Here is a 27,870-nt window from a genome sequence, read left to right as displayed (position 1 = left end):
TTCTTCAGACCACACTGCCATCCAATCTTTTTTGATTCCACCTTGAGAAGAAAAATACATATAAATATATGCTATATTAACTTGGGTTACTTTTAAAATGTAATTTCAATTTCACCCAGCTATGCATCAAAAATATTCCATCTTCCCTTCTATCCCTCCTCATTCACCACTAGAACTAACACGCACTCCTTACAAGGAGGAGTAAGAAGTAAGGGCAGAGACTGCAGACATCTTAGGCATACTGATTAACTCTATTCCTTCTGGTAAGGCAATTCACTGCTGGGTGAATGGGAGGATTTAATATTTTTCAAGCTGAGCCCTTTCAAGGACAGATGCCAAGGTGAGCAACACCCCTGGTTTCTCAGCAACCTGAAAGGATTTGTGAACGATTGTGAAAGATTTGCACCACCATCCAGCGCTCTTAGGGGCTGCTCTAAAACAGCGAAGCTCAGCCAGGGAAATTCATGTCACATCCTGTATCCCTGGGTTAGAAGTGATGAAACACACACACACACACACACACACACACACACACACACACACACACACACACCCAGGGCAGAGGATGAGAGAGGCTGCGTGCACACGCACGCACACCCCCCCCCCATGCCGGTGGGTGAGAAGGGGCGAAGTGCACACACACACACGCACGCACGCATTCACACACCCCGCACGGCACCGCCTGGAAGCCCCGCGGTGCGGCTCCCCGGCAGGCAGGCAGGCTCCGCTTTACAAGGCACAGCCCGCATCCCTTCCTCTCTGCCTCCGCCTCGGAGCCAGGGCTCCCCGGTCGTTACGCTTCTAGGCTCTTCCTTACGAAGTGGAAAGGGCTGCGCTGACCTTACCTCTGGGGCTGCTTTCCTCTAAGTACGGCGGGGCCGTGGGGGTGACATTTCCCGAGTGGGATGCGGACAGCAGAGGCGAGCGTTCGTCCACCCCGTCAGCAGCCATGACTGCGGCGGCGGCGGCGGCGGCGGCGGCGGGGCCGGGGGAGGCCGAGTCGGAGCTTGCGGCTCCGGGCGGAGGCGGTGGTTTGTGCTGCTGCCGCCGCAGCCGCCGCCGGGAGGACCCGGGATGTGTCACAAGGTAGGGGGCGGGGGGAGGGGCGGGGAAGGGCCGCGCGCGGGGCAGCGCGTCTGGGGGAGGGGAGGGGCGCAAGAAAGACGGGGCCCTGGGGGCTGGGGGCGGGGCACGGGGCGGGGCGGCGGCCCTGGGAACGTAGTAGGGCCGACTGGGCTCGGAGGGGCGGGGACGCTGCGAAGTAACCGAAAGCAGAGGGGGGTGGGCGGGAGGCAGGGGCTGCAACTCCTTGGCCTTTGTACATTTCCTTCACCAGGAAGGGTTAAGAGCGGCCTGAAAGGTGGTGGGAGGCCTGGGACTTGATTACAGGAGAACCACAGCAAACACGGATCTCAAGCTTAACTCCTCGAGGGGGGAAGGGGGGTTCTTTGACGTCAAACTTTGCAGCGATTATGTGAAGAAAGCTTATTCCCAGGGTTATCAGTTCCTTCTTCAGGGCTGCTGCTTTTGTCAGGAAATCATTTTTCAACATCTTTTGTCCAAGAGGAAGTAGATTTTTGCATGAACGGGCCCATTCCCTGCTTTTCCTTGCTGATTTTTAAATATCCGTTTGGCACCCTTGTAACAGTTCCCTTATTAAAACTGTTGACTTTTACAAGTTTCCTTCTACAAAATAGATTGTCATTTTAGTTTTGCTTTTGTACAATATTGTCACTGACACATATATGATAATGAAGTTTATGAATAATGTAAGACAAATAACTATTCTCTTGAGCTAATGTTTTAAAATAATCTTTCACATGTAAAAGAGTTTAGAAAAACAAGCAGGCACCGTTCTTATCTTGTTTTCTGTCTTTAGTTTTGTTTTTTTTTTCTTTTTTTGGTGGCTTGCTAGAGTGGTTTTAAAGTCAAAGTTTTGAACATGCCCAGATAAAACACACTGCGTTAGAAAAATAGTCATGGTATCAGCTGATGATTTTTCTGCAGCAACTCTTTGAGTCATGCATCCCGCGTTTATTATGTGCTTGCGGACCTACAAAGACGGACAGGGCACAGTCTTGGTCGTCAAGGTGCCTGTAAGGTAGCACACTCAAAAACAAACCGAAAATGAGGCTGGTAGTCCCAGCCGTGGATTTAAAGAGGCTTGAGGAAAAGCAGACTTCAGACATTTGAAACTACTTCTCATATTCCATTCCCCCTGAAGATTCTCTTTTCTTCTGAAAAATCCATTTAGGCACCAGCTGGAAATCCTAAGGGAAAATCAAAGAATAATGTCTTCTATTACGCAGCATCTTTTGTGGGTGAAGCAGTATCAGGATACAGTACAAGCTAAGGATTCCCGTAGCGTAGAATCCCAGGGCATTTTTGCCTCCAGGACCCTGGAAGGGGAGGGCTCAGTCAAGATGTTAACGCCCCCTGCAAAAGTGAGCGGTTCCACAAGAGGAACAGCTGTGCTTTTACAGCTTTTTACAGGTTTTACAGTTTTGCAGCCCAGAAGCTCCTGGGTTAAAGAAACTTTTAAGAAGAATCAACAAAAATCCTATTGCCACACAGTCAGCCCTCTGTATAAAGGGGTTTCACATCCCCAGATTCAACCAACCACAGGCCAAAGTTTTTCAAGGAAAAAAAATTCCAGAAAGTTGCAAAAAGCAAAATTTAAATTTACTGTGCTCCCTGGCAACTATTTACATATAATTTACATTGTATTTACAACTGTTTACTTATCATTTACTTTGTATTAGGTATTGTAAGTAATCTAGAGATGATTTATAGTATAGGGGAAGATGTGTGTAGGTTATATGCAGTAGTGTGCAATACCATGCAATTTTATGTAAGGGATTTGAGCATCCGAAGATTTGCAGATTTTGGCATTGGGGGGAGTAGAGGGAGTCTGGAACCAATCCCAGCAACAAGACTGTAGTGTCCTATCCTGTCACCTGTGACAGTGTATTTACGTTTCCATTACCCACCCACCTTTTATCCCCAACTGACTTTGTGAAGTCAGAAGCCAAATCTGTCTCATTCACAATTATGTCTCCAGTATCTAACACAATGCGTGGCACATTAATAAGCACTTGATAAGTGCTTGCAAAATAAATAAACAAATTGTTAGAGCAGGCAGGTAGCTAGATATGAGCATAGAAAGGGGGACGTGGGCAAATGGCAGAGAAGCATACATCTTGTGAACAATGGGGGTCCTTGAACAGACCAAGAAAAACAGGATCCTCTGGACTGAGAAAACCCCATACCTTCTGGGTTGACAAGTGTCCTGGAGGCAGAAGGGTGGGACAGGACAGGAATCCCCACCAATAGAATGTAACCTTTCAATCATTATGCCCTCTGTCCAAATGTAACCTTTTGCTTATGAAACCCCTATTCGAATGTAACCTTTTGTTCATTATGACCTCATCCGACTTCCCGATCTAGACTAACTAAGGATGAAAAATTCCTCCTCCCCACCTGGGAAGGTGGAGCTGGGATGAAGATCAGGAAAGACAATCCCAAACCCCTCCCCGCCAATGAATATTCTGCCAACTCATTTTTACACTCATATGACGAGCTTGCTAAGGAAACCTGGGGCAGCCACCTACCTGGGTCTGCCTGCTCTTTCCTTGAGAGCGTACTACCTACCCCTTAATAAATCCTTGCTTTGCTTTCTTAACCTCCAAGTCTTGTCTCTGAATTCTTTCTGCGACAAGACAAGAACCTCTCCCCCACAACAGAATGACTGTATGAACAAATCCTACAGAGTCCCAGAATCTTACTTAACAGGAGAAAAAGTTAAGAGCATTTCTTGACTTTTGGATGAAGATGAGAGTTTTGCCATCTGACTTTTATTGTTCTATTATACCTTTACAACTAGAGTGTCTTTATTGTCCAGGTAATAATGATCAGTATCAGGCATTTTTCTTCTCTGTTTACTTCTTTGTATGGCTTCTCTGTTCATTTCAGAATTTATTTGAGGGTGAGACAGTTATTGGGTATATTGACATGATGTTTGCAACAATGTCAAATTTCACAAAATGTAAAAATCTTTTATTACATGAGTAATAGTTCATTCTAGTTTAAAGGTAATACGATAGTTCACGAATAGTCAGTAAATGTTAAATAATACTGATCAACCCAAGGCATTTTATGATTACGATACTCTGCCATGACTATTCACTTTCATTTTTGGAATAATAGTACAAGATAAACAGATAACATGCGAGGTGGTAAGAGCCGTATCTTACTACTTACTTAAGATGCTTAAGCTACAGTTCCAGTTATTACTGCTAAGTAACAAACCATTCCAAAGCCCAGTGGCTTCAAACGCTGTGATTTGTTATTTTTCATGATTCTGTATGTTGATCGAGTGGATATTCTGTTGGTCTTGCCTAACCTTCGTCAGGCAACTGCGTTCAGCTAGCAGTTTGGCTGGGGGCCGGGCTCAGCTGAGGCAGAAGAAGAAGGAAGAGAGATCGGAAGGGTGAGGGGGACGTGGCCTGCCATTGCTGACTTTGAAGATGGAGGAAGGGGACCAAAGAGTATGGGTGGCCTTTCGAGCTGGAGGGGACTTTTAGCCCTGCAACCACAAGGAGTTGCATTTGATAAGCAACTTTAATGAGCAAGGAAACTGTGAGCCAAAAAGGACAAAAGGCATCGCTCTTCACCCAGTTATACAAGAGTTAAGCTGAAACCCACTGCAGTCATCCCTGAGCGGAATTCAAGATGAAAAACAGAATGACTCACTCTGTGCTTCGGATAAACAGGTCCCTAGACAGATGCATATCTCAGGAAGAATTTCAGTGACCCCAAATTTTTACATCTTCTATACACAGAAAAGCACTAAAGATGTCTATTCGTTGTAGTTAGCAGTAAATTTCTATCAAGATGTATGCTTGCCTACTTGCATTTCCTAGCCAAAAAAAAATCAGAGATCTGGCTCCTCCCCTACCTCTTCAGAGCCTCCCTCAGAGCTGCCTCCCAGGCCCATGCTCTTCAGTAAGACCCTAAATAACTCACACCCTTTATGTTGTGAGCTTTCTTTAAGTCAACAAATCGATCTTCCCCTAAAGCTTGTAGGTCAGAACACAGCCCTGCTGACACCTTGTTTCTGATCCAGTGAGAACTGTGTTGGACTTCAGAACTGTTCAAATAAAATAAAATGGAGGCCAGGCTTGCAAATCTCACAAGCAGACAAAATCATTGAAGCCACATAGGCAAAGTAAATCTAGCTTATTTCATGGACGTAAGTAAAAATCAACTTCGGTTGGGTTTTACATGTAAGACACTTACATCCTGTAAGTGTCTCTGATAATCATCTTCCTAAAATGGTGTAAAATATCACTGTTAATCAATCCCCTGTCCCCTGAAAGCCCCATTTTCATTCCCAATCATTGTAAAGGTTAAGCAACCTTCTACCTTCCATTTTATAAGCCATCCTGTGACATCATGTCTCTGAGCCTCATCTCAGTGCTGGATCTGAAGACTCCCAGTTCGCAAACTCTTCTTATGTGCATGATAAACACTTACTGGATACTACTTCACTGATCTGGTTTTAATTTTCATTGTCTCTGGATTTTGACAGAACTTTAAAATAATACACTTATGTTCTTTAAGCTGCTAAGTTTGTGGTAATTTTTTTTTAAGGCAGCAATATAAAATGTCACCTCTAATCAAACGAAGCTAAAAGAAGCTGATTGTTACTTTCTATATTTTACATGGAAATTAGTGAGATCAACAAGTTAATTAGGTGCATAGTCTATCTTCCAGGTTACCACAAGCAATAGTTAATTGGTAAACCTCTGTTCTCTGGTCTCCCATAGCAATTTCCTCCCTGTTTTTTATTTATTTATTTTTAACATTTTTAATTGAGTTATAGTGATTTTGCAATGTTGTGTCAAATTCCAGTGTAGAGCACCATTTTTCAGTTATATGTGAACATACATATATTCATTGTCACATTTTTTTTCACTGTGAGCTACCACAAGATCTTGTATACATTTCCCTGTGCTATACAGTATCATCTTGTCAAAGACTTTAAAAAAGTGATCGCATCCAGTGCTTTGAAGCAAACAGGGAATTGGCTTCTCCCACTGTTGGTCTGAATCTATAGAGAAACCATTTTCCAAGAGAGATTTGGCAATGCACATTTAAAAAACCTAACATTTTACAACTTCATGGATCCAGTAATTGCATTTCCAGAAACTTATCCCTTGGAAATGACTATGGATGTTTAAAGCATGTTTATAATATTTAGTGATTAAGACATATTTCTGACACTGGTAATTTGTATATATTATGCATGCCCATTAAAAATGCAATGATTAAAAATATTATTGAAGACTACTTACAGACAGGACACATATCCAAACCGTCATAAGTTTTTAACAAGCAGAGTTTAGAGAAGTATTATCCTCTATTATTCTGTTTTTAAGAAGAGATGCAATGAATGGAAACAGAAAGACTGAAGGGTACACACCAAAACTATTAAAATTGGTTAGTGAGCTTTTAAGAGGTTTTATCTTTTTAAAAATTTTTTAAAAATTTTATTTATTTTTTTCCTCCCTGTTTTTTAGCTTCTACTAACAGTCTCCTCTCCGCCCCTGTCAGCATTCACCCCGTGGCCTGGTCCTGAAGACAGCACCATATGCTTGGGGTTTTGTTAGAACAATACTACTTTCTGTTACATTTATCTGCTGCTTTGTGCTTTGAGTACCAATTTCTATTCGATTTATTTATTGCTTTGTATTTCCAGTACAACTTTCTGCTTCATTTATCTATTGCTCTGTAAGAATCTACCATCCTACAAGTTAGTGGATTAAAATAACAGTGTATTATTTTTTAGAAAGATGCATTCAGCTGGTGGATCAGTTGGAGACTGAGCTCAGTTGAGAGGGCTGGGTTGGCTGAACCCCAGTCTCCAAATGCATTTTCATCCTGGTCTTCTTCACTGCACACCAGTCTCAGAATAGTGCTCTTAGAGGCAAAGGCAGATGCTGCCAAGGCCTCATAAGCCCACGGTTTTGGAACACGTGCAAGGTTACTTCTATCACATTCTGTTGGTCACAGCCAATCACAAGGCCAGCCCACGTTCAAACAGGCAGAAGGGTAAATTCAGTCTCTTGATGGAAGATGCAGTGGGCATGGATGCAGGGAGGTGTGATTCACTGGAGGCCATTTTATAATGACCTGTCACAACCACACAGAATATTCTGTGTAAGAAAGGCCTAAAGAAAGTCAAAGGAGAGTGGTTCAAGGTACAGAGTGCTTCGGGGAAGTTTAATTTGAAATTCTAAAGTCCATCTGAGAGGGATATTTTGTGAATATCTGTGCAATGTTCATATTGGGTATCTTCTTGTAAGGGTTCTAACTACTTTCCTTAGTGCCTGTCAGGACACCACCTCCACTCTCTCACCCTGACGTCTGTCTTTCTACTCTGTGCTGAGAGGGCCCAGGCTTGGAAATCAGTTACAATTATATCAGAATTCAGGACCTCTAGTGGTGATCTTAGGTATTTAACCTCTCTACACCTCAGGGGTCTAATCAGCAAAACAGATAATAACACCTACCTCTTGGGGTATTTATGATAATTTAAAGAGAAAATGTATGGAATGTAACTACCAGTGCCTGGCAGAGATCTGCCATAAATATAAGCTTTTTAATCACTCTCCCCTCTTAGCTCAGTTGGAAGGAAAGCCAGAGGGTAGGCATTGCTGAGCTAAGCTAGAAGCACAATGGGCCAGAGCATGTGTGTTTTTTAACTCATTAACTCATTTTCATGACATTCACCTTACAGTTATTATACAGTAGCATCTCAGTGTGTAGTCTGCATGCTTAATGCAAAACTCTAGGATATCTCGGTAGGCCTGAGGGAGTTGTATTTATGCATGAAATTTTCTAAGGCTTTTGGAAATGCCCGGTAAAAGGGACTTTGAGGAACACTGTCAGGTCCAAGGAAACAGGGATTTAGATGCCACGTGAAGGATGGACTACGAATACCTCTTCGTTGTATGCACACCCTGAAAAGGCAGGAAACTGGTCCTTAGGTGAGAAAAACTCGAAGGATGGGTACACACCCTACTCAGCCTGGGGTAAATAGCTTTACCTTTGGCGCTGAGGGATTTTGTTTAGCCCTCCAGCAGACAGAATTATAACCCTGAGAGAGTAAGTTCATGTTCTGAACGTGAAAAAGGTGCAACATTTTGCAGAGACAATAGAAAAGGGTTGAAGGCTTGACTGCAGTCACAGAAGAGTTGTTTGTTTTCTTCAATGAACAAGTCCTAGATTGCCTCTTATTGTCCCAGTTTCATCAGCAAAATGGGGATAGCTGTCCTACATCTCATAGGATGCTAATAAGAGTAAGATAAGACCTAAGTTCTATTAGCATCTCCCAAGAGAACAGAGTGAAATGCGTAGTTCCAGAGAGGTCATGTGACTTGAAGTTGTGTGGAACTTTCCATGTTGATCCAAAACGGACAGCTAAGGTCCAAAGCTGAGGACAGAAAGCAGTATCTCCACACACGACGTCAGTAGAAAGGCCCCTCAGTAACCACAATTACCCCGATCAGTATGAGCAGGAGAATGAGCAGGAAGAAAGTGGACATTACTGAAGTCTCTGATTGTTGGCTTAGAGGGCTCTTCTGTGGCTCTCCCTGCCCTTTTCTGAAAAGCCAAGTGAGAAGGGCTCTAGGAGAATCATTTGAAAAGTCTGGAGGTATCTGCATAAAGGGAACTCTAGCACCTCATTTTCTAATTGTACATCAAATCAGGACCCAGGCTAGCCAACCTTCCCCAAGTCTACATGAGCAGGAAGAAGGAACTGGTGAATGATGACAGGGCAAGCAGAAGGACCTGCCGTGGGCCTCAGCTGTCACTCCTGCTTAGATGGGAATGAGAGTTTCTGTTAAGCCAAGTCAGCGCCACAGAACGTAGCTGGGCTTGTGCCATCACGCTGACACCAACAAAAAAAGCCAACTGCTGGGTGAAAAAAACCCAGCACACAGAGCCCATGGGGTCTTCCACTGAGTGCAAATGCTGAGGAGGGTTGGAGGAAGTTAAGCAGGACATTGTAGACCGGGGAGCCCCTGAGGAACTCACGCTTGTGCCTCGTCTAGAATCGGTATTTGAGTACCTATGGAGAGAGCATTGTCAATGGCCAGTTAGTACTGGCCCAAGAATTAGTGTCAGACAGCACAAGGTAAACTACAAAGACAGCCCATTGACCCCTTCCGACTCCTCCCTGCGTCCACTCCTTGGAGGAGTCAGAAACCAGAAGAGAGAGGAAGGACCTGAAGCCCAGAGGTAAACTCCGTTCTTTCCCCCAGGGTGGAAAATGGGAAGGAGGTAAAGGGAAGACCATACCCCCTCCCCACTTCAGGTCTTCAAGCTACAATGCTAGCAGATGACAGAAAAGAGGAAATCTTTGATTTAGATATGAAATTGGAGTTTTAGACCGGATGGTTGTTCACAGAAACTGACAAGGAAGTCATAGAATCTACACAAGATGTGATGATGTGGTAAGATCTCTGCGTCAGAAGGCAAGGGGGACTTTAAAACGGCCCTGTTATGTGGGCAGTATTCAGAGGAAACTGTAACTGTCTCCTATTTGTACCTTGCTGAATTCTGTTTATTTAATAACCCATAGAGATAGATAGCTAGATAGATACAGATAAATGTAGGAATATATATACCTGGTGCCTCAAATTCAAACTTTCCCTGATTCAAATATTTCTGATTAATAAATACAAGAATTTGGTTCTGGAGGAGGAAAGTATAGCTGAAATGGTAGAGCACATACTTAGTATGCACAAAGTCCTGGGTTCAATCCCCAGTACCTCCGTTAAAAATAAATAAACCTAATTACCTCCCCCTGCCAAAAAATAATAAAATAATATAATAATAAATAAATAAAATTTAAAAAGAAGAATTTGGTACTACATGCTGGGGCTACTAAGATGAGACAGGTCAATTTAAGAGATAACTGAGGTTAAATGAAGCCCCTACACTGTGGCCCTAATGCAATGGGATTCATATCCTCATAAGAGACATCAGAGAACTAGCTCATTCTCTCTCTCTCTCTCTCTCTCTCTCTCTCTCTGTCCCTGTCCCTGTCTCTCTCTCTCTCTTCCCTCTCTCTCCACTAATCTGCACTGAGGAAAGACCGTGTGAGGACACAGTGAGAAGACAGAAACTGAGCCCTTGATCTGGGACTTCCAGCCTCCAGAGCTGTGAGGAAATAAACTTCTGTTACTTAAACCGTCTCTGGCATTTTGTTACGGCAGCTTGAGCTAGTACAATCTCTAAGGAATAATCCTGCTTTTTAAAAATCCTTTCAGCTCTTGGAGACACACATACACAATTTCACAGGGAAACCTATTTGAGACCATAGAAGCAACTGATAAATGTAAAAACATATTTTATGATAAGAAACTTACTTCTCTGGTTTCAGAAACCAGTTGGGTAAGAAAAACACCTGTTAAACTCTTTAGAAATTGGTATTCCCAGCATTTCCTCCTGTGGGATACAGAACCACATTCTAGTTTATTTTCCTCACTTCTAGGCTTTTGGCTCTCTCTTAGCAGTCTGACCTTAAGTGCATCAACTCAGTTTCTTTAACCAGCCTCTAGTTTTTAACGTTTCAGAATTTTTGCAGGATTTTACTGTTTATTCATCCAGCAGATGTTTACTGAGCTCCTTCTATGTGCCAAGCACTGTTTAGGGTTACATAATCCCTGCCCTCATTATAACAGAAGAAGATGGGTATCCCTCAGTTTAACAAGGATTTGTATCAGATGATGATAAATGTTACGAATGAAAGCAAGGTAAGGGGAATGGGAAAGCTGGGTGGAGGGACCGCATTGCTATTTTAGTTTGGCTTGTGGACAGTGAACAGTAAGGCCCTGAGGAGGGAGCATGCTTGGTACATGCAGGACAGCAAGGAAGACTGTGGAGCCTGAGCGAAGTGAGCTGGGTGGGAGGCGAGGAAGGAGTAAAAGATGAGATCAGAGAAGTTTGGCATGGACCCTAGATGGGGCAGATCACATGGGGCCGGTTTGGCTTGTCCTCTCAGGAGAGAAAACTTCGGAACTCTTGGAAGCTTTTGAATAGAAGAGTAACCTGATATGACGTAGACTTTAAAAGGATCACAATGGCTACTACGTTAAAATCGGACTATAGGTCAGAAAGACAGAAGCAGTGGAAGTGGACAGAAGAGATCAGATTCTGGATGTGTTGTGGAGGTAAATCTAACATGATTTCCTAAGGGATTTCATGTAGTTTATGAAAGACAGAAATCAAGGATGACATCAATCCATCTTAGAACACTTTTAATTATTTATTCTTGATAAATGTTTTGAATTGGTAGGTTGGATCAAAGACCTTGCGCATTTTAAAATCTTTGGATATATATTTCAGTTGCCCTTTAGAACCCGAGAACCATTTTTTTACCCTCACTTGTGGTATCTGACACTACGTTTCTCAGCAGCCAAGAAAAATAACATGGAAAATAACCTGTTTATATGAACAGTTTAATAGGGAATGTGTTATTTTTGTAATTTATTTAACTTTATCTTTGATGATTCTGAATATTATTTAATACTTGTACTGATTATTGATATTGTACATTTTTCTACTGGGGAGTGCATCTTTTTGTTATTATTTATAATTTTATCTATAAATTTAATTTTAAATTTTATTTATTGACTGATAAAATCCACTTCCTTTTCCTTCTGAGAATCCAGTTCAACTACATTTCCCAGGCACCCTTGCCTTAGGGATGGTCATATGTCCCAATTTTGGCCAACAGAAGGTTGGTAGAAATGATACAGACTCCTTTTAGACCAAGCCATGAAAACTTCCCTCACATCGTCCCCCGTGCACTTTTCCCTTCTAAGCTGGGATGTAGGATATGACGCCCTGGGGACTGGAGGAGTCACGTGTTGAAAATGGCACAAGGAAGGAATGATCTTGAGACACTAAATCACTGCTTATTGGAGAGAGAAGTTTTGAGGTGTTTTGTGAGCAAGAAATGTACTTCCTTGCATTAAGCCACTGAAATTGCAGAGTTTGTTTATTACAGCAGGAGGTGTTTTTCCTAAATAAAGACATATATAGAAAGAATTATAAAGAGCTTATCTTCATATAGTACATATATTGATCTTTGCCTGTGTGGAGAAATGTAAGATTTTCTTCTCTGAATGTATGCTGACACCTCTGCTCCCTCTTACAAATTCCTTCTTTGAGTTAACAGTTCTAAGAGCAGGACGCAAAGGAATGAAACTGGCCAGATGTCTCTCTCTCTCTCTCACACACACACACACACACACACACGTTTCCTGAAAGGCTGCAACACCTTCCTGATTGGTCACCAAACTTGCAACTGGCGCTCTGCCACTTTTGTTTCTCCATATAAAACCTCTCTTGTTTCTCATTTTCCAGGCAACACTCCCTGTGGCTCTTCTTCCTGTTGGAACAGCCTGAAAAGCCATCCCTTTGAGTCCTGGACAACTTCTGAAAGTTAAGAGACTTGTAGTAAATAAAAAGGCAGACATTTTTCTTAGCTTATTGTCTTTTGATTTTGTCTGTGTTGAAAATATTTAATGGTTGTCTAATTTTCCACTATATGCCCTCTCTGTATATGACCTTTCTTTACATACTCTGTAATTTATAACCCATGAAATATCAAACCATGCTTTTTGCTGATAAAGCTCCCATCCTCATTCTTTCTCAATTCAGGTTAAGCCCAGAATACAGGATGAATGAGTGAGCAGGGTGCCATTTCTTGTTTAGTCCACCTCATGTGTTATTCACTCTCATTCTCTCTCAGGGCGACTCTCCCGTTTGGTCACCTGCCTCTTAAGGATATGCCTCAGGTCACTCAGTCTTTCTGAAGGATCGCGCCTTGTCTGGCTGGTCAGTTTGTCATTAACCTTACTTGTCACATATTCTCACTGGTCCCACTGACCACCCTGGCCACGCTAGTCAACACTAACTGGTCAGACCAGCTAAGCTCATCACACAGGGCTGTCTGCAGGAAGCGCAAAGTGGTTCTCACGAGGTTAGCCTCAAGCTGTCAGCAGATACCTGGTCAAGACGGGGGAGTAGTAGGACCACGGGCGCACCTCTCCTCATGACTACAGCAAAACCCACAGCTGACTGCTAAACAACCATTAGAGGGGCAGGGAAGACTGGAACCTAGTGAAAAAGGTCTTCTTCAACTGGAAACCCCACGTTTCCACTTCAACTGGGAGCCCCACGTCAGGTTCCCCTACCCGGGTTCCAGCACTGAGGGGAGGAGACCCCAGGACATCTGGCTTTGAAGGCCAGTGGGGCTTAACTCCAGGAGCCCCACAGGACTCGGGAAACAGACTTCATTCTCTTGGGGCGTGTACACAGAACCTAGCACATGCAAGTTCTAAGGGCAGAGGCAATGATTTTATAAGAACCTGGGCCAGACCTGACTGCTGGTTTTAGAGGATCTCCAGGGGACGTGGGGGGTGGCTGTAGCTCACCTAGGGGACTTAAAGGCTGGTGGCAGACATTCCGGGAGTGTTCATCCACACGAGCTCTCCTGGAGGCTGACGTCTTGATTGGATTATTAGCACCAAGACCCAGCCCCACCCAACAGCCTGTAGACTTAAGGGCTGGGAAGCCTCAGGCCAAACAACATCCTGGGTGGGTGCACAGCCCCACCATCAGCAGACTTCTTGAGCCACAGACACCTCTAGACAGGGCCCTACCCACCAGAGGCCCAGGACCCAGCTTCACCCAGCAGTGGGCAGGCACCAACTCCTCCTGCCAGGAAACCTGCACAAACCTGCACAGGGGGAAGATGCCAGAAATAGGGAAACAATAATTCCAAAGCCTGTGGAAGGAATCCACAAACACATGCCAGATTCTACACTGGGACTGGCTGGACCCTGGTCCTTGGGTGACAAGAGAGGAGTGTGCTGCTGGGACATGCAAGACATCTCACACAGAGGGCCACTTCTCCAAGGTCAAGAAACATAAGTAACATACCTAAAAATACAAATAGAAAGACAGACAATATGAGGTGACAGAGAAATATCTCTCAGGCCAAGGCATAAGATAAAATCCCAGAAGAAGAAATAAGTGATGAGGAGATAGGCAATTGATCTGAGAGAGAGTTTAAGGTAATGATGGCAAAGATGTTTAGAGAACTCAAGAGGAGTACAGATGCACAGAACAAAGTTTTATGCAATAGTTGGAAAATATAAAGAATACCCAGAGTTGAAGAATAAAATTAGTGAAGTGAATAACACACTAGAAGGAACCATGAATAGACTAAATAAGGCAGAAGAATGGATCAATGAGCTAGAAGACAGATTAGTGGAAATTACTACTGCAGAACAGGAAAAAAAAAAAGAATGGAAAGAAATGAGGATAGTTTAAGAGCATTCTGGGACAACATTAACCACACTAATATTCACATTATAGGAGTCCCAGAAAGAGAAGAGAGAGTGAAAGGACCTGCAAAAATTTTTGAAGAGATAACCAAAAACTTCTCCAGCTTGGGAAAGGAAACAGTCACCGAAGTTTAGGAAGCACAGAGAGTACCATATAGGATCAACCCAAAGGGGATCACACCAAGGCACATAGTAATCAAACTGACAAAAATTAAGGACAAGGAGAAAATATTAAAATTAGCAAGAGAAAAGCAACACATAACATACAAGGGAGCTCCCATAAGGTTATCAGCTAATTTTTTACCAGAAACTACAGACCATAAGGGAGTGGCACAATATATTTAAAGTGATGAAAGGGAAAAACTTACAACCAAGAATACTCGATCCAGCAAGGCTCTCGTTCAGACTTGATGGAGAAATCAAAAGCTTCACACATAAACAAAAGTTAAAAGAATTCACCACCAAATCAGCTTTACAACAAACGTTAAACCATAAGAAAAGAAAACAAAAAGAAGAAAAAAAGACTTACAAAAGGTTGCTTTGGCAGTTTAGGGTATTTTATGGTTCCATATAAATTTTGGGATTATTTGTTCTCGTTCTGTGAAAAATATCATGAGCATTTGACAGATGTTGCTTTGGATCCGTAGGTTGCTTTGGGTAGTATGGCCGTTTTGACAATGCTGATTCTTCCAATCCAAGAGAATAAGATATCTCTCCATTTGTTTGTATCATCTTCAATTTCCTTCATCATAGGTAACCTCCTTGCTTAAGTTTATTTCTGGATATTTTGTTGTTTTTGATGCAATAGAAATGTTTATGCCAGTTATAAAATTCTGGTTTTTGAAGTGAAAAAAAAGTAAATGAAGGGCTGCAAATGGCAAAATATCCTTATTTTTATGGGTGAGTTGTATTCCATTCCATATATATATATGCTACATCTTCTTTATCCATTCATCTATTGATGTGCACTTAGGGTGCTTCCATATCTTGGCAATTATAAATAATGTTGCTGTTAACAGCGGGGTGTATGTATCTTTTTCAATTAATGTTTTTGTTTTTCTTGATATCTGCTTGGGATTGGAGTTGCTAGGCAATATGGTGGTTCTATTTTTGGGTATTTGAGAAACCTCCATATTGTTTTCCATAGTGGCTGCACCAATTTACATTCCCACCAATTCCCATCAACAGTGTACAAAGGTTCCCGTTCCTCCACGTCCCTGCCAATATTTGTCATTTGTGTTCTTTTTGATGATGGTCATTCTGATAGGTATTAGGTGATGTCTTGTTGTGATTTTGATTTGCATTTCCCTGATTTTAGTGATGTTTAGCAACTTTTCATATTCCTGCTGACCATCTGCATTTCCTCTTTTGGAAAAAATGTTCAGTTCTTCTGCCCATATTTTAAATGGGTTGATTGCTTTTTAAATTGAAGTACAGCTGATTTAAAATGTTGTATTAATTTCTGCTGTCCAGCATGGATGGACTTGGAGGGCATTATGCTAAGTGAAATAAGTCAGAGAAAGACAAATACTCTAAGATATCACTTACATGTGGAATCTAAAAAAATACAGCAAACTAGTGAATGTAAAAGAAAAGAAACAAGCTCGCAGATGCAGAGAATGAACTAGTGGTTACCAATGGGGAGAGGGAAAGGGGAGGGGCAAGATGGAGGTGGAGGACTAAGAGGTACAAACTTTCAGGTATAAAATAAGCTACAAGGATGTGCTGTACAACATGGGGAATAGAGCCAATATTTTACGATAACTATAAATGGAATATAACCTTTAAAAATTGTGAATTACTCTATTGTATACCTGTAACATATAATATTGTACATCAACTATACTTCAATGAAAAATATGTTATTGTAAAATAAATACATAAATAAATAAAAATAATTTAAAAAATCAAGCTGTCAGCAATGCTGCATTGCTTCGTGGAGGCTCCAGGGGAGAATCCATTTTCTTACTTTCTCTCGGTGTAAGAGATCATCGGCATTCCTTCCCTGTGTTCGTTTCTTCCATCTTCAAATCCATCGTCTTCAAACCTGACTTTGACTCTCCTACCTTCTTTCACCTATAAGGACCCTTGTGATTATTCACATGAGTAATACAGGACAATCTTTCCATCTCAGTATTAACTTAAATCACATCTGCAAAGTGCCCATTTGTCATGCAAGGTAACATATTCATAGGTTCCTGGGTTTAGTATATGGACGGACATCTCTGGTAGGCCATCACTCTACCTCCCCCAGGAGAATTTCCCCACACCATAACACAAGGCCCTCTCCATGGTCTTTTCCTGACTCTTAAATTGTGTCTAGTCATGGACCACTCAGTGCAGAAAATTTTTTCAGACAAAAATCTCAATTAACGACTTTTTAAATTTTTCTTAATTTTGTGAGTTGGTTGACAAGTTAAAAAAAATCCTAGAAGAAATGACAATATATAAAAACAAAAGTGAGACTATTGCACTGGAAATAATCCCTTGATAGAAATATTAGTAACTTCAACACAGAGTTACAATCAGAGATAGACAGGTAACTTTAAGTTGGGATTATACAAGAAAGATCTGTACTTATATATGACTTACTTTTTGTTTCTTAAAAAACTGAAAAATCTTGAAGAAAATAGTACAAATTCTCATTTAGGAAACACTGATTAAAATTTAAAACTACAAGCTCTCAATAAATATTTCTACCATTTGGTTTCTCCTCTTTCTAATGAATCAGAAGATCAGAAACATCAATCAGTATAAAATGTTTTGCAGGATCAGTCAATAACATTAAATTTTAAGTATTAGAAATTTTTTTCACTAAAATCATATTAGAGTTTCAAATTCAACCATGCTCCTTTGCTTTCTCTTAACAGCTGTTCTTATCATCTACCATTTTTTACAATCATAAAAATCACTTACTGATGGCTTACTTACTACCAAACACTATCCTTAGTGTGGGTACATGAAAATGAGTAAAGCATGACTTCTAATTATGAGACGTTTACAGTCTAGTGTGACATTTACTTAAAAAAAGAAGTTATTTCTGAACTAATAGATACGTGAAGAAAATACGATGGAAATACAGTAAAGGGAGCATCTAATTCTTAAGCAATCACTATTGCTATTACTAGTTAGGTAAAAGAACAATGAAGAGGATGGCACCTAGATGTATTATGTAGCAAACCATGGAATGAAGTAATATCCAGGGAGGAATAATGAATTGTGAGCCCAGATTACAGTAAAATTATTTTTGATATTGATACCAATATTTTGATTACTAATCCTATCTCTTTCAAGATGATAAGATTGCTTCTTTGAGCAACAGATATCTTTTCCAAATCATTTTTACTTGCACCAATCTGGATGACCCAAAGGGTCATCGTTTAACTTTCACATTTAATTTGAACAAATATGAACTACCTATTGGGAAAAGAATTTAGTGCAGGTAGTTTCATCCTTGCCTTTTGCAAATTTGCTGTGTAATTTCTAGGCTCAATGTGCATTTTAACGCATCATTACTCAGAGACATTTAAGAATGGTCCTATTTTTAATTAAAATGCCCTGTAAATAAGTTTATACTTGAAGAGGTAAGGAATTATGGTAATATACTTTTGTTTCTGGAAAAGTTCTATCTCTATGAAGAACATACCAAGTCTACACAACAAACCTAGCAGCAGCCATTTGTTACCATAAGAACTATTAATAAACAAGAGAAAACATAGAAGAACCTTGTTTAGAAAGCTTAACTGAGGAGAGGAAAGACAGGTGACAGATAGAAGACAGGCAGACAGAGAGAGATGGTAAATAGATCAGTAGGTGGGTAGATAGATGATTGATAGAGAAATAGATAGCTAGATAGAGTTAATTTAAGAAAATATATTTACTTTGGGATATAGAAGCCAGCTATGTGGTAAAATTTTTTTAAAAAGGTAAACTTCTAAGGAACAGCTCAACTGAACCCACAAATTTTGGGGAAAATTTTTTTTAACAACATTTCTAATTTAGTATTAGAGAAGAATGTATTTTTGTATTTTAACATTTATAAAATGGAGAAAGAATAGACAACAGAAATCACCTTAATCTGATTACCCAGTAACGTCTACTCTAAACACTGATACAATGGATGGAAACTTCATTATTTGTCTATGCAAATGTGTCTTACTCATAAGCAAAATTAAGATACTTCTGTAACATTTGTTTTGTAACTTGATTTTCTGTTTACACACTTTTTATTATATTCCCCATATCATTAAATAGATTTCAAAAATGTAACTTTAGTAACTGGACCTTATGTCTGATTGTAGATATTCCTTGATTTATTTAACAAATTTCTTAGTGTTGGAATTATTTCCATTTTTGCTATTAAAAGATTGCAATAGGTATGTTGCAATAATTATAAAAAATTTTTCTTCAGTATAAATTTTTTATTAATAAAAGTGGAGTTGCTGAGTCAAAATAACCTTGACTCTTAAAAGACTCTAAAACGGTGTCAATTTGTCTAGCCTTTACAAAAATTGTAATATGTGAGGCGTGTATATCCTTTTTATTTACCTAAATTGAATAATCCTATATACATTTTTCTGTATTTTGTTTTTACCTTGATAATCTATTTTGGAGATCTTTCCATATCAACATATATGGATAAATTTCACTCTTTTTAGATTCGCATTTATTTCCATTGTATGAATACACCCACTGTGTCTCAAACCTTGACTTGTCCCATCCGTCATGTGCAAGTTCTTTTGGAAGGGCACAGAAGTTCATTATCACATAGAATGAGAGAGTGTGAAAGCTGGTCTCAGAGAGGCATTGACACCCCCCCCCCCCAACCAGCACAGAAATGGGAGTTTATTGGATGAAAAAGGTACGGAGGACATGGCGGGTGGAGAGAGTGGAGAGTGAAAGATAAGAAGGAAAAAGGAATAAGAAAATGAGAGAGACGAAAGGCAACGAGGTAGCCACCTCAGGGAAATAAATACATGACCAGAAAGGCAAAGGAAGGGAGAGCTGGAAACAAAAAAGGAATGTCTGTTCATTATCATTATAGCTTTACGATTTAGATTTTAAAATACACTTTGTATATAGACTTCCATTTCCCTGTAAACCAGTGCAGTAAATAAGTGGAACAGTTAATATCGTTCAGCCATATGACATCCAAACTCCAACTTCTTACCTTATGGAACATCTCCATGCTTTCTAGGCTACAACTCAGACTGGCTTGGCTTTGACACATTCTGGGAAATCCTACTTAGTTTGAAAGGTAAAGGCAGGGTATCAGAAGCAAGAATAAATAGGTGAATTAACATGAGCATACAGTTGGCTCCTATAGTGTAGGGTAACAATGTCCGACGGACAGGGAAACTGAAGCTTGTTCAGGATCAAATCAGCACCCCTGGGCCTCTGACCTGTCTGTTCAGGTATAGCCGCAAGAGAATCTAGGAAGAACTGAAATTCAGCATTAGGAGAGCAGGGATCTGGCTGATGAAGGAGGCACAGATTTAACTCCTGTGGAAGAAAGGCTGGCATGGACTGTGTGTGTTGCTGGGCAGTAGTGAAGCAGGCTCACATGCAAGGCAGGACCTCTGCACCAGCAGCAGAAACCAGAAGGCTGATGAGGGGCTGGGACAAGTGGGGGCAGACGCCCTGTCATACAGGCAAGTATACAGGGGAAGCCAGCAGCATGGGGGATGCGGTTTCAGAAACTCAGACTCATGAGCAGAGGCCAGATGGTGTCCTGACCACAGTCCTGGTAGATGTGGGGGTTCTGACCTAGCTCTTGCCCTGGGCAGGAATGGCAGAAGTAACACCAAACCCACTGGGGAAGCTGGGGGTTTCTAACTACTAAGTGGGTTATCTTTGATAATGACAGTAGTTAACATTCTTAAGTGAAGGTTTACTTCTTTTGGTTGAATTATCCCAGTTTATCTTCAAAACAACCCTTGAAGCACGTACTACTATTACACACATTTTACTGAGGTAGACACTGAAATTCTAAGAGTTGCTCACTCCTCATATTACTAGTCTTAACTGTTAAAGCTGGACTCTCAACCTAAGTAATCCGATCCCAAATCCTTTGTTTTTGAACATAACTGCCTCCCTTATATAGATTGCATATGTTGAGAAATATGAAGCCATATACAGATGGATTTGGCTGTTACAAATTAATCAATTTTTAGCTATTAGCTGTATTAGCTATTTAATCTACTTTTAGCCATAGTCTGCCAAAGTCTTCTTCAAATCTATTAGTATGATGTGCTCCTGAATCTGAAAACTAGGCTGTTCACTTTGCTCATAAACCTCAATCCTGCATTAGCGCTCCTGTCTCACCTTCAGCCCCAAACTTATTTGCATCTGATCATTTCTCTTAGCTGCATTCCTTTCTCTGCTCTCTTCTCCCAAAGGTTTTTGCCTGTTATTTGAATCATTTATTCCAGTCTCTCCATATGGAACATTAATGTAATAAAGATTCTTATCTTCACTAAAAACACAACTTTTGAAAATAGCTCTTATAACTAAATTTAATTATATTTAATAAAAGTAATTTTTCCTGGGCAGGGAAAGGATACAGCTCAGTGGTAGATTGTGTGCTTAGCCTGCAGGAGGTCTTGGGTTCAATCCCCAGTACCACCATTAAACAGACAAAGAAACCTATTTACCTCCCCCTCTAAAAATAAAAAATAAATAAAACAAAATAAAAACTTAAAAATAAAAATAAAATAAATAATTTTCCCATCTGAGTTAATTATAGATTTTTTATATTTTAGAAGTGTTCATTAAAATTAATTTTTAAAAACAATATAGAATTTCATTTCTGAATTTCAAGTCTGGAAAAAAGGAAGACAATCCATCTGTTCAAAGCATTTCATACACTACTGTAATAGTTTCTATAGTAAACTTTAAAATTTCAGCTACTACTGCCTTACAACAGCATTTTAGCCTGGTGGTATTAATGATGTTTCCCATTTTACTTTAATTATTAGAGTCTCTGCTCTAATAATTGTAAATTTCCAGGTAAAACTACCTTTTAAAATTTTCTAATAGAGTCTTTAAAAATTGAAGTATAGTTGATTTACAATGTTTCAGGTATACAGCAAAGTGATTCAGTTACATATATATTGTCTTTTTTAGATTCATTTGTAGTATAGGTTATTATAAGATATTAAATGTATTTCCTTGTTCTATACAGTAGGTCCTTGTTTATTTTATATACGGTAGTATATATCTGTTAACTCCAAATTACCAATTTATCCCTTCCCCTCTTTCCCTTTTAGTCACCGTAAGTTTATTTTCTGTCTGTGAGTCTATCTCTATTTTGTAAATAAGTTCATTTGTACTATTTTTTTAGATTGCACAAATAAGTGATATCACGTGATTATTTGTTTTTGTCTGACTTACTTCACTTAGTATGATAATCTCTAGGTCCATCTATGTTGCTGCAAATGGCATTATTTCATTTTTTATTAAGGCTAAGTAATAATCCATTGCATGTGTGTGTGTGTACACACACACACACACACACACACACACACACACATTCTTTATCCTTTCATCTGCCCATGGACATTTAGGTTGGTGCCATGTTTTGGCTATTGTAAATAGTCTCGCTATGAACATTAGGGTGCATGTGTCATTTCAAGTTAAAGTTCTCTCCTGATATATGCCCAGGAGTGGGATTACTTGATCATATGGTAATTTTATTTTTAGTATTTTAAGGAACCTCCATACTGCTCTTCATAGTGGCTGCACCAATTTACATTCCCATCGAAGGTGTAGGAGACTTCCCTTTTCTCCACACCTTCTCCAGCATTTATTATTTGTAGACTTTTTGATGATGGTCATTCTGGCTGGTGTGAGGTGCTGCCTCACTGGTTTTGGTTTGTGTTTATCTGATAATTAGCAAGGTTGAGCATGTTCTCATGTGTCTGTTGGCCATCTGTGTGTCTCCTTTGGAGAAATGTCTATTTAGATCTTCTGCCCATGTTGGACTGTAATTTTCTTTTTTGGTAGTCTGGTTTTGGTATCAGGGTGATGGTGGCTTCACAGAATGAGTTTGGGAGTGCTCTCTCCTCTTCGTTCTTTTGGAAGAATTTGAGAAGTCTTGGTGTAAGTTCTCCTTTGTATGATTGGTAGAATGCCAAGTGAAGCCTGGATATTTATTTGCAGAAAGTTTTTTTTATTTTGTTTCATTCTATTTATTTATTTATTTATTTATTTATTTATTTATTTATTTATTTATTTGGTACTGATTCTATTTCACTTCTAGTAATCAGTCTGTTCAAATAATCTGTTCCTTCTTCATTTAGTTTTGGTGGACCGTACGTTTCTGAAAACGTGTCTGTTTCTTCTGGATTGACTGATTTGTTGCCATATGGTTGTTCATTGTAATCTCTTGTGGTTTTTTATATTTCTGTGGTGTTGGTTTTAATTTTTCCTCTTTCATTTCTTACCTTGTTTATTTGTGTCCTATTTTCTTCTTGGTAAGCATGGCCAGAGATTCGTCAATTTTGTTTACTCTTCAAAAATCCAGCTCTTGGCTTGACTGATTTTTTTCTATTTTTAGAATCTCTATGTTATTTGTTTTTCCCCTGATCTTTACTGTTTCTTTCCTTCTGCTAACTTTGGGTTTTGTTTGTGCTTCTTTTTCTAATTTTTTTAGGTGGTAGGTGAGTTTGTTTGAGATTGTCCTTGTTTTTTGAGAAAGGCCTGTATAGCTATGAACTTCCCTCTTATGACTGCTTTTAGTGCATCCTATAGATTTTGTGTGGTTGTGTTTTCATTGTCATTTGTCTCAAGATATTTTTTAATTTTCTCTTTGATTTCATCATTGACCCACTGGTTTTTTGGTAGCGTGTTGTTTGGTCTCCACGTAGTTATTTTTTTCTCATTTGTTTTTCTGTGGTTGATTTCTAGTTTCATGCCATTGTGGTCAGAAAAGATGCTTGAAATAATTTCTATCCTCTTGAATTTGGTCTATTTTAGAGAACGTTCCATGTGCACTTGAAAAGAATGTGTATTCTGCTGCTTTTAGATGAAATGCTCTATAAATATTAATTTAGTCCACTTGGTCTAATGCGTTATTTAAGGCCTGTGTTTCCTTATTGATTTTCTGTCTGGATGACCTGTCCATTGATGTAAGTGGTGTGTTAAAGTCCCCTGCTATTATTGTGTTACTGTCTATTTCTCCTTTTATATCTATTAAGATTTGCTTTAAATATTGAGGTGCTCCTATGTTGGATATGTATATATATTTACAATTATTATATTGTCTTGTTGGATTGATCTCTTGATCATTATGCAGTTTCCTTCTTTGTCTCTTGTAACAGTCTTTATTTTAAAGTATTGCTATTCTGGCTTTGGATTTCCATTTGCATGTAATATCTTTTTTCATCCTCTCACTTTGAGTCTGTATGTGTCTCTACATCTGAAGTGTGTCTCTTGTAGGCAGCATATATACATGGGTCTTGTATTTGTTGGTTGGAACATTTGGTCTGTTTACATTTAGGTAGTTATTGATATGTATTTTCTTATTGCCATTTTGTTAATCGTTCTGGATTTGTTTTTGTAGGGCTTTCCCCCTCTTTCTTCTTTTGTTCCCTTCTCTTGTGATTTAATGACTATCATTAGTGTAGTATTTGGATTCCTTTTTTTTTGGTCTGTATATCTATAATAGAGTTTTGGTTTGTGGTTGCCATGTGGTTTTTGTATAACAGTCTGTATATAAACATGATTATTTTAAGTTGCTGATCTCTTAATTTCAAATGCATTTTAAACATTATCTTATTAAACATTTTTAGGAATATAGGAAGACTTTCTGTCAGACACAAATCAGTCTTTGGAAAATTACTTTCAAAAGCCTCCTACTGCTGACTGAGGCATTATAGGAATTCATATCAGGAGGTGGAAGACATCCGAAGAAATCAGGAAACTGCTCTTCATGAGTAAAGGAAAGACATGTTTTTCCCTCTGACAAGGGTTTGGGAGAAGAATGAGAAAGAAAGAAATAAGAGTTGGAGAGATAGGAGCCAAAAAGAAAGAAAGGAGCTAGAAAGATCAGTAATTTTTTGTGAATCAGTTATAACAAGATAGAAAATATAACAGAAAAAGATACTTTTACATTTCAGCAAATCAAAATGTATACAAATATTAATCTCACAAAACATTGAAAAATTGGAATATTTTCAAATATTTAAAATATTGAAAAATTAAAGTAACTACTACATAAGTATGAAAGAGTGGAATTGGCTAAGGAAATATCTAAATAGAGCAGTACTAACCAGACAAAAAGTTATAGCTGAAAATACTGTTAAAAATGATAATATAATTTTTTCACTATTTTTTCTATTTGAAAATTTATGGCTTTCGTTTAAAAGTAAATTAATTATTATAATTTGTAGCCATTTACAAAATAAATTTAACTTTTCCTTAAAATCTAAGAGGGTAAAATGTTAGAAATCCTTGATATGTTTTTGTTTTTTCTTTCCCAAGGCTTTCTATTCTTAATTCTACTCACCATGTTACTCAAAATAGGTACTACTCATTATCCAATTTCAGTATAATTAAAATGCTAGGAGAAAAGTATTTTAATAAGGCATCCAAACCTTGACAGAACATCACAATGACAAAGTCTTTTCTTTTCCCCACCATGATAGATATGCTAATTTGAGTTAAAATCTGATTTTTTTTTAAAAGAAAATGAACTAAGGATATTACATGAATTCCCACATAAACAATAATGGTCCTGCCAAGAAAATTGCACCAGCCAGTGCATTATCCTAACTATTGTAATTGGTTGGGGGTAAGGGGTATAATTACCACAACAAATAATGGAGTGAGTTTCACCAGCAGTTCCCTATTTCATATTTGAATCCTTCCTACTCCGGGTGTTGGAAGTTCTTTATTCTGATACATTCTGTCTCATTACTTAGATTTCAAAATTGTAAGATTCCTCTAAAATCTAACTTTCTTTTCACTTTTTTATTCCATGTTTATTCCTTGTTACAATAGTAAGTGCTTTAACAGCAGCAGCCCAAAAAAGTGTCTCTTATCATAATGTCTGGTGCACTCTTGCAGGAAACATTTTTTAAAAATGGAAGAGACTACAGAGGAGAACCTCACATTAGGAAAGGTGAAGCCAAGTGTATTTTCTAAAGAAAATAAGTGAATAAGCAAATTTTGAGATGCAGCAAATACTATTTTTATTTGGTCCAAAGTGCATGTGACCCAGAATAGGTCATTAGATTTTTTTTTTCAGTTGATCATCAAACTTACAAAACTTATCAGTGTCAATGTCCTTACCTCTATTCTGAAATAATCATGATAGCTTATGCAAGGAGAAGGGGTGTCAGAGGCTCACCCCTAATGTACCATTTTCTTTAAGTTTGTGAAATTCTTCATTTAAACAATTTCCTCAAAGTCTGTCAAATTGAGATACATTCAGGTTAAAGATCATTCTTAAAATGTAAAAGTTCTAGAAAAGCTTAAGTTACATTTATTAGGTGTAGTCATTCATTTTTGTCTCAGATTAAGTTAATAACCTTTTTCAATACCTGACAGATCTTTAGGAGCATCCTTTTCTCTCTTTCCTCCCTTCCCTGCTTTTTTTCCTTTATTTTTTATTTAAGGGTGTAGGGTAGGAGGATGGGGGTGTACAATTGTGAGGTCTGGCAGAAGGACATAGGATAACTCTGGATAACAAGGGAAGAGCATAATGCTTTATTTGCCTGCACTTGTGGGTATAAGTGTCAGAAGTTGGGAGAGGGACATGCAAAGGGAGATGGGAGGACACTGAAGATAAACCCCACCTCTTCTGTTGTTTGGACTAAGATGGATAACAGCCAAGTATCATCTTTAGCAGACTCCATCGGAGCCAATGGCTTGGTTTTATCTACCACTGATTTTTCTCTCCACAAGAGATTAGGACCAGAAACCTACCTACATCTGCTTCAAATTAGGCATCACACTGAATCTCTTGGTGGCAAAGGTGTCATGGAACAAGGAACACTTGTTCAAGAGAATATCAATAAGTAAAAGCCTGGAATATGCTGCTTCTTTTGGAAATGCCTGCCCCATTTATTCCGAAAGGTTGACTCCTTATGTTTCATTCAGCTCTTTGCCTACATATTACCTTCTCAGATCTAGATTCCCCTGTCAAATCTAAATAGATTCCTACCCTCATTCCATAGACCCTGTTACTCTGTTATAGCACATTTGATTTCCTTTACAGTGTTTAATACAATTTGCTCTTACCTACTTGCATATCAAATAATATATTTGTTAACTTGTTTGTTAGAAGTAAATAATAAGCCTTTATAAGAAGTCTATGCCTTTTTAGGTCTTCAGTGCACAGTATTTATCACTATACCTGTTTCATAGCAGTTACTCAATAAATTTTACTATCAGTGGAAAGAAAGGGTAGGGAGAAATTTTTAAATATGAATTTAACAAATTCTAAACTTGATTTAATTTGGCTTTCATGGAGAAATTAGAAGAGAAGCAATGTGCATTTCTGCCTCCAAGTTATTAAAAGTAGGGGAAGAAAAACAATTATTGCATTTATTACAGTTCATGTACATATTTGATACTTGTTAATATTAAAGCAGTTCCTGGTCTCCCTTTTATTTGTAACAGTCTTATATATTCCAAATATTTATTTATTATTTACAGTATTTTTAGAAGTATATGTAGCATAAAAGATCGATGGAACACAAGACAGAGTTTCTTCTTAATGCTGAAAATATGTTAGTGAACACTGAGTTGAAGTATTTTTGTAATTGTTTCTTAAACTGTATTTTTTTTACACACACACTTTTTTTTAACATATTTGGATAAAAAGAATACTCTTCACTTCCAATAAAGAATTGTGCTTTCTCCCATTTTTCTTAGAACATGTGTCTTCTTGGATTAGCTTTTGTTTTTCCATGGTACAGACACGGATACAAAAAACAGGTCATGTTTAACTCCGCTATAAGGAAACCAGTTGGCCAAGTGCCATGGAAATAGCAATTGACCCCTTACCTCAGTGATGAGGAGACAACCTGAAATGGACGAATGTGAGGAGTTGGAGAAAACATCCTCCAAATAAAGGGTGCCACACCACCGCTGTTCTGTAAACTCAGTGTTTGTCAAAAATTGGGCTCAATTTTTTTTAAGAGAAGCTGGGAAGTATTTTATTTTTAATTTTTTATTAAAGTATCAGATTTTTTAAATGTTTGGGGCCTAATTTAAAAAAAAATATGTGGCTGTCATTGCACTGATACCCAATCCAGACAAAGACATCACACAAAAAAATTACAGGCCAATATCACTGATAAGCATAGATGCAAAACTCTTCGACAAAATATTAGCAAACTGAATTCAACAATACATTAAAGGATCAAACATCATGATCACATGGGACTCATGCCAGGGATGCAAGGATGATCCAACATCCACAAAGCAATTAAAC

At 38.9% G+C, this 27,870-nt stretch overlaps 1 protein-coding gene across 1 annotated transcript in view; it reads right to left on the bottom strand.

The window, feature by feature from the left end:
- PIP4P2 (phosphatidylinositol-4,5-bisphosphate 4-phosphatase 2) overlaps positions 1 to 985 on the bottom strand; it is a 50,791-nt gene extending 49,806 nt beyond the window's left edge. The window contains exon 1 of the mRNA XM_010975990.3: positions 846 to 985. Coding sequence (XP_010974292.1) covers positions 846 to 951 — 106 coding nt within the window. The 5' untranslated portion in view covers positions 952 to 985. The remainder of the gene's footprint in view (positions 1 to 845) is intronic.
- Positions 986 to 27,870: the final 26,885 nt, after the last annotated feature.

Source organism: Camelus dromedarius, chromosome 20 (assembly GCF_036321535.1).
Source record: "Camelus dromedarius isolate mCamDro1 chromosome 20, mCamDro1.pat, whole genome shotgun sequence".
Taxonomy (NCBI): Eukaryota; Metazoa; Chordata; class Mammalia; order Artiodactyla; family Camelidae; genus Camelus; species Camelus dromedarius.
This window is presented reverse-complemented; position numbering and strand designations above follow the sequence as displayed.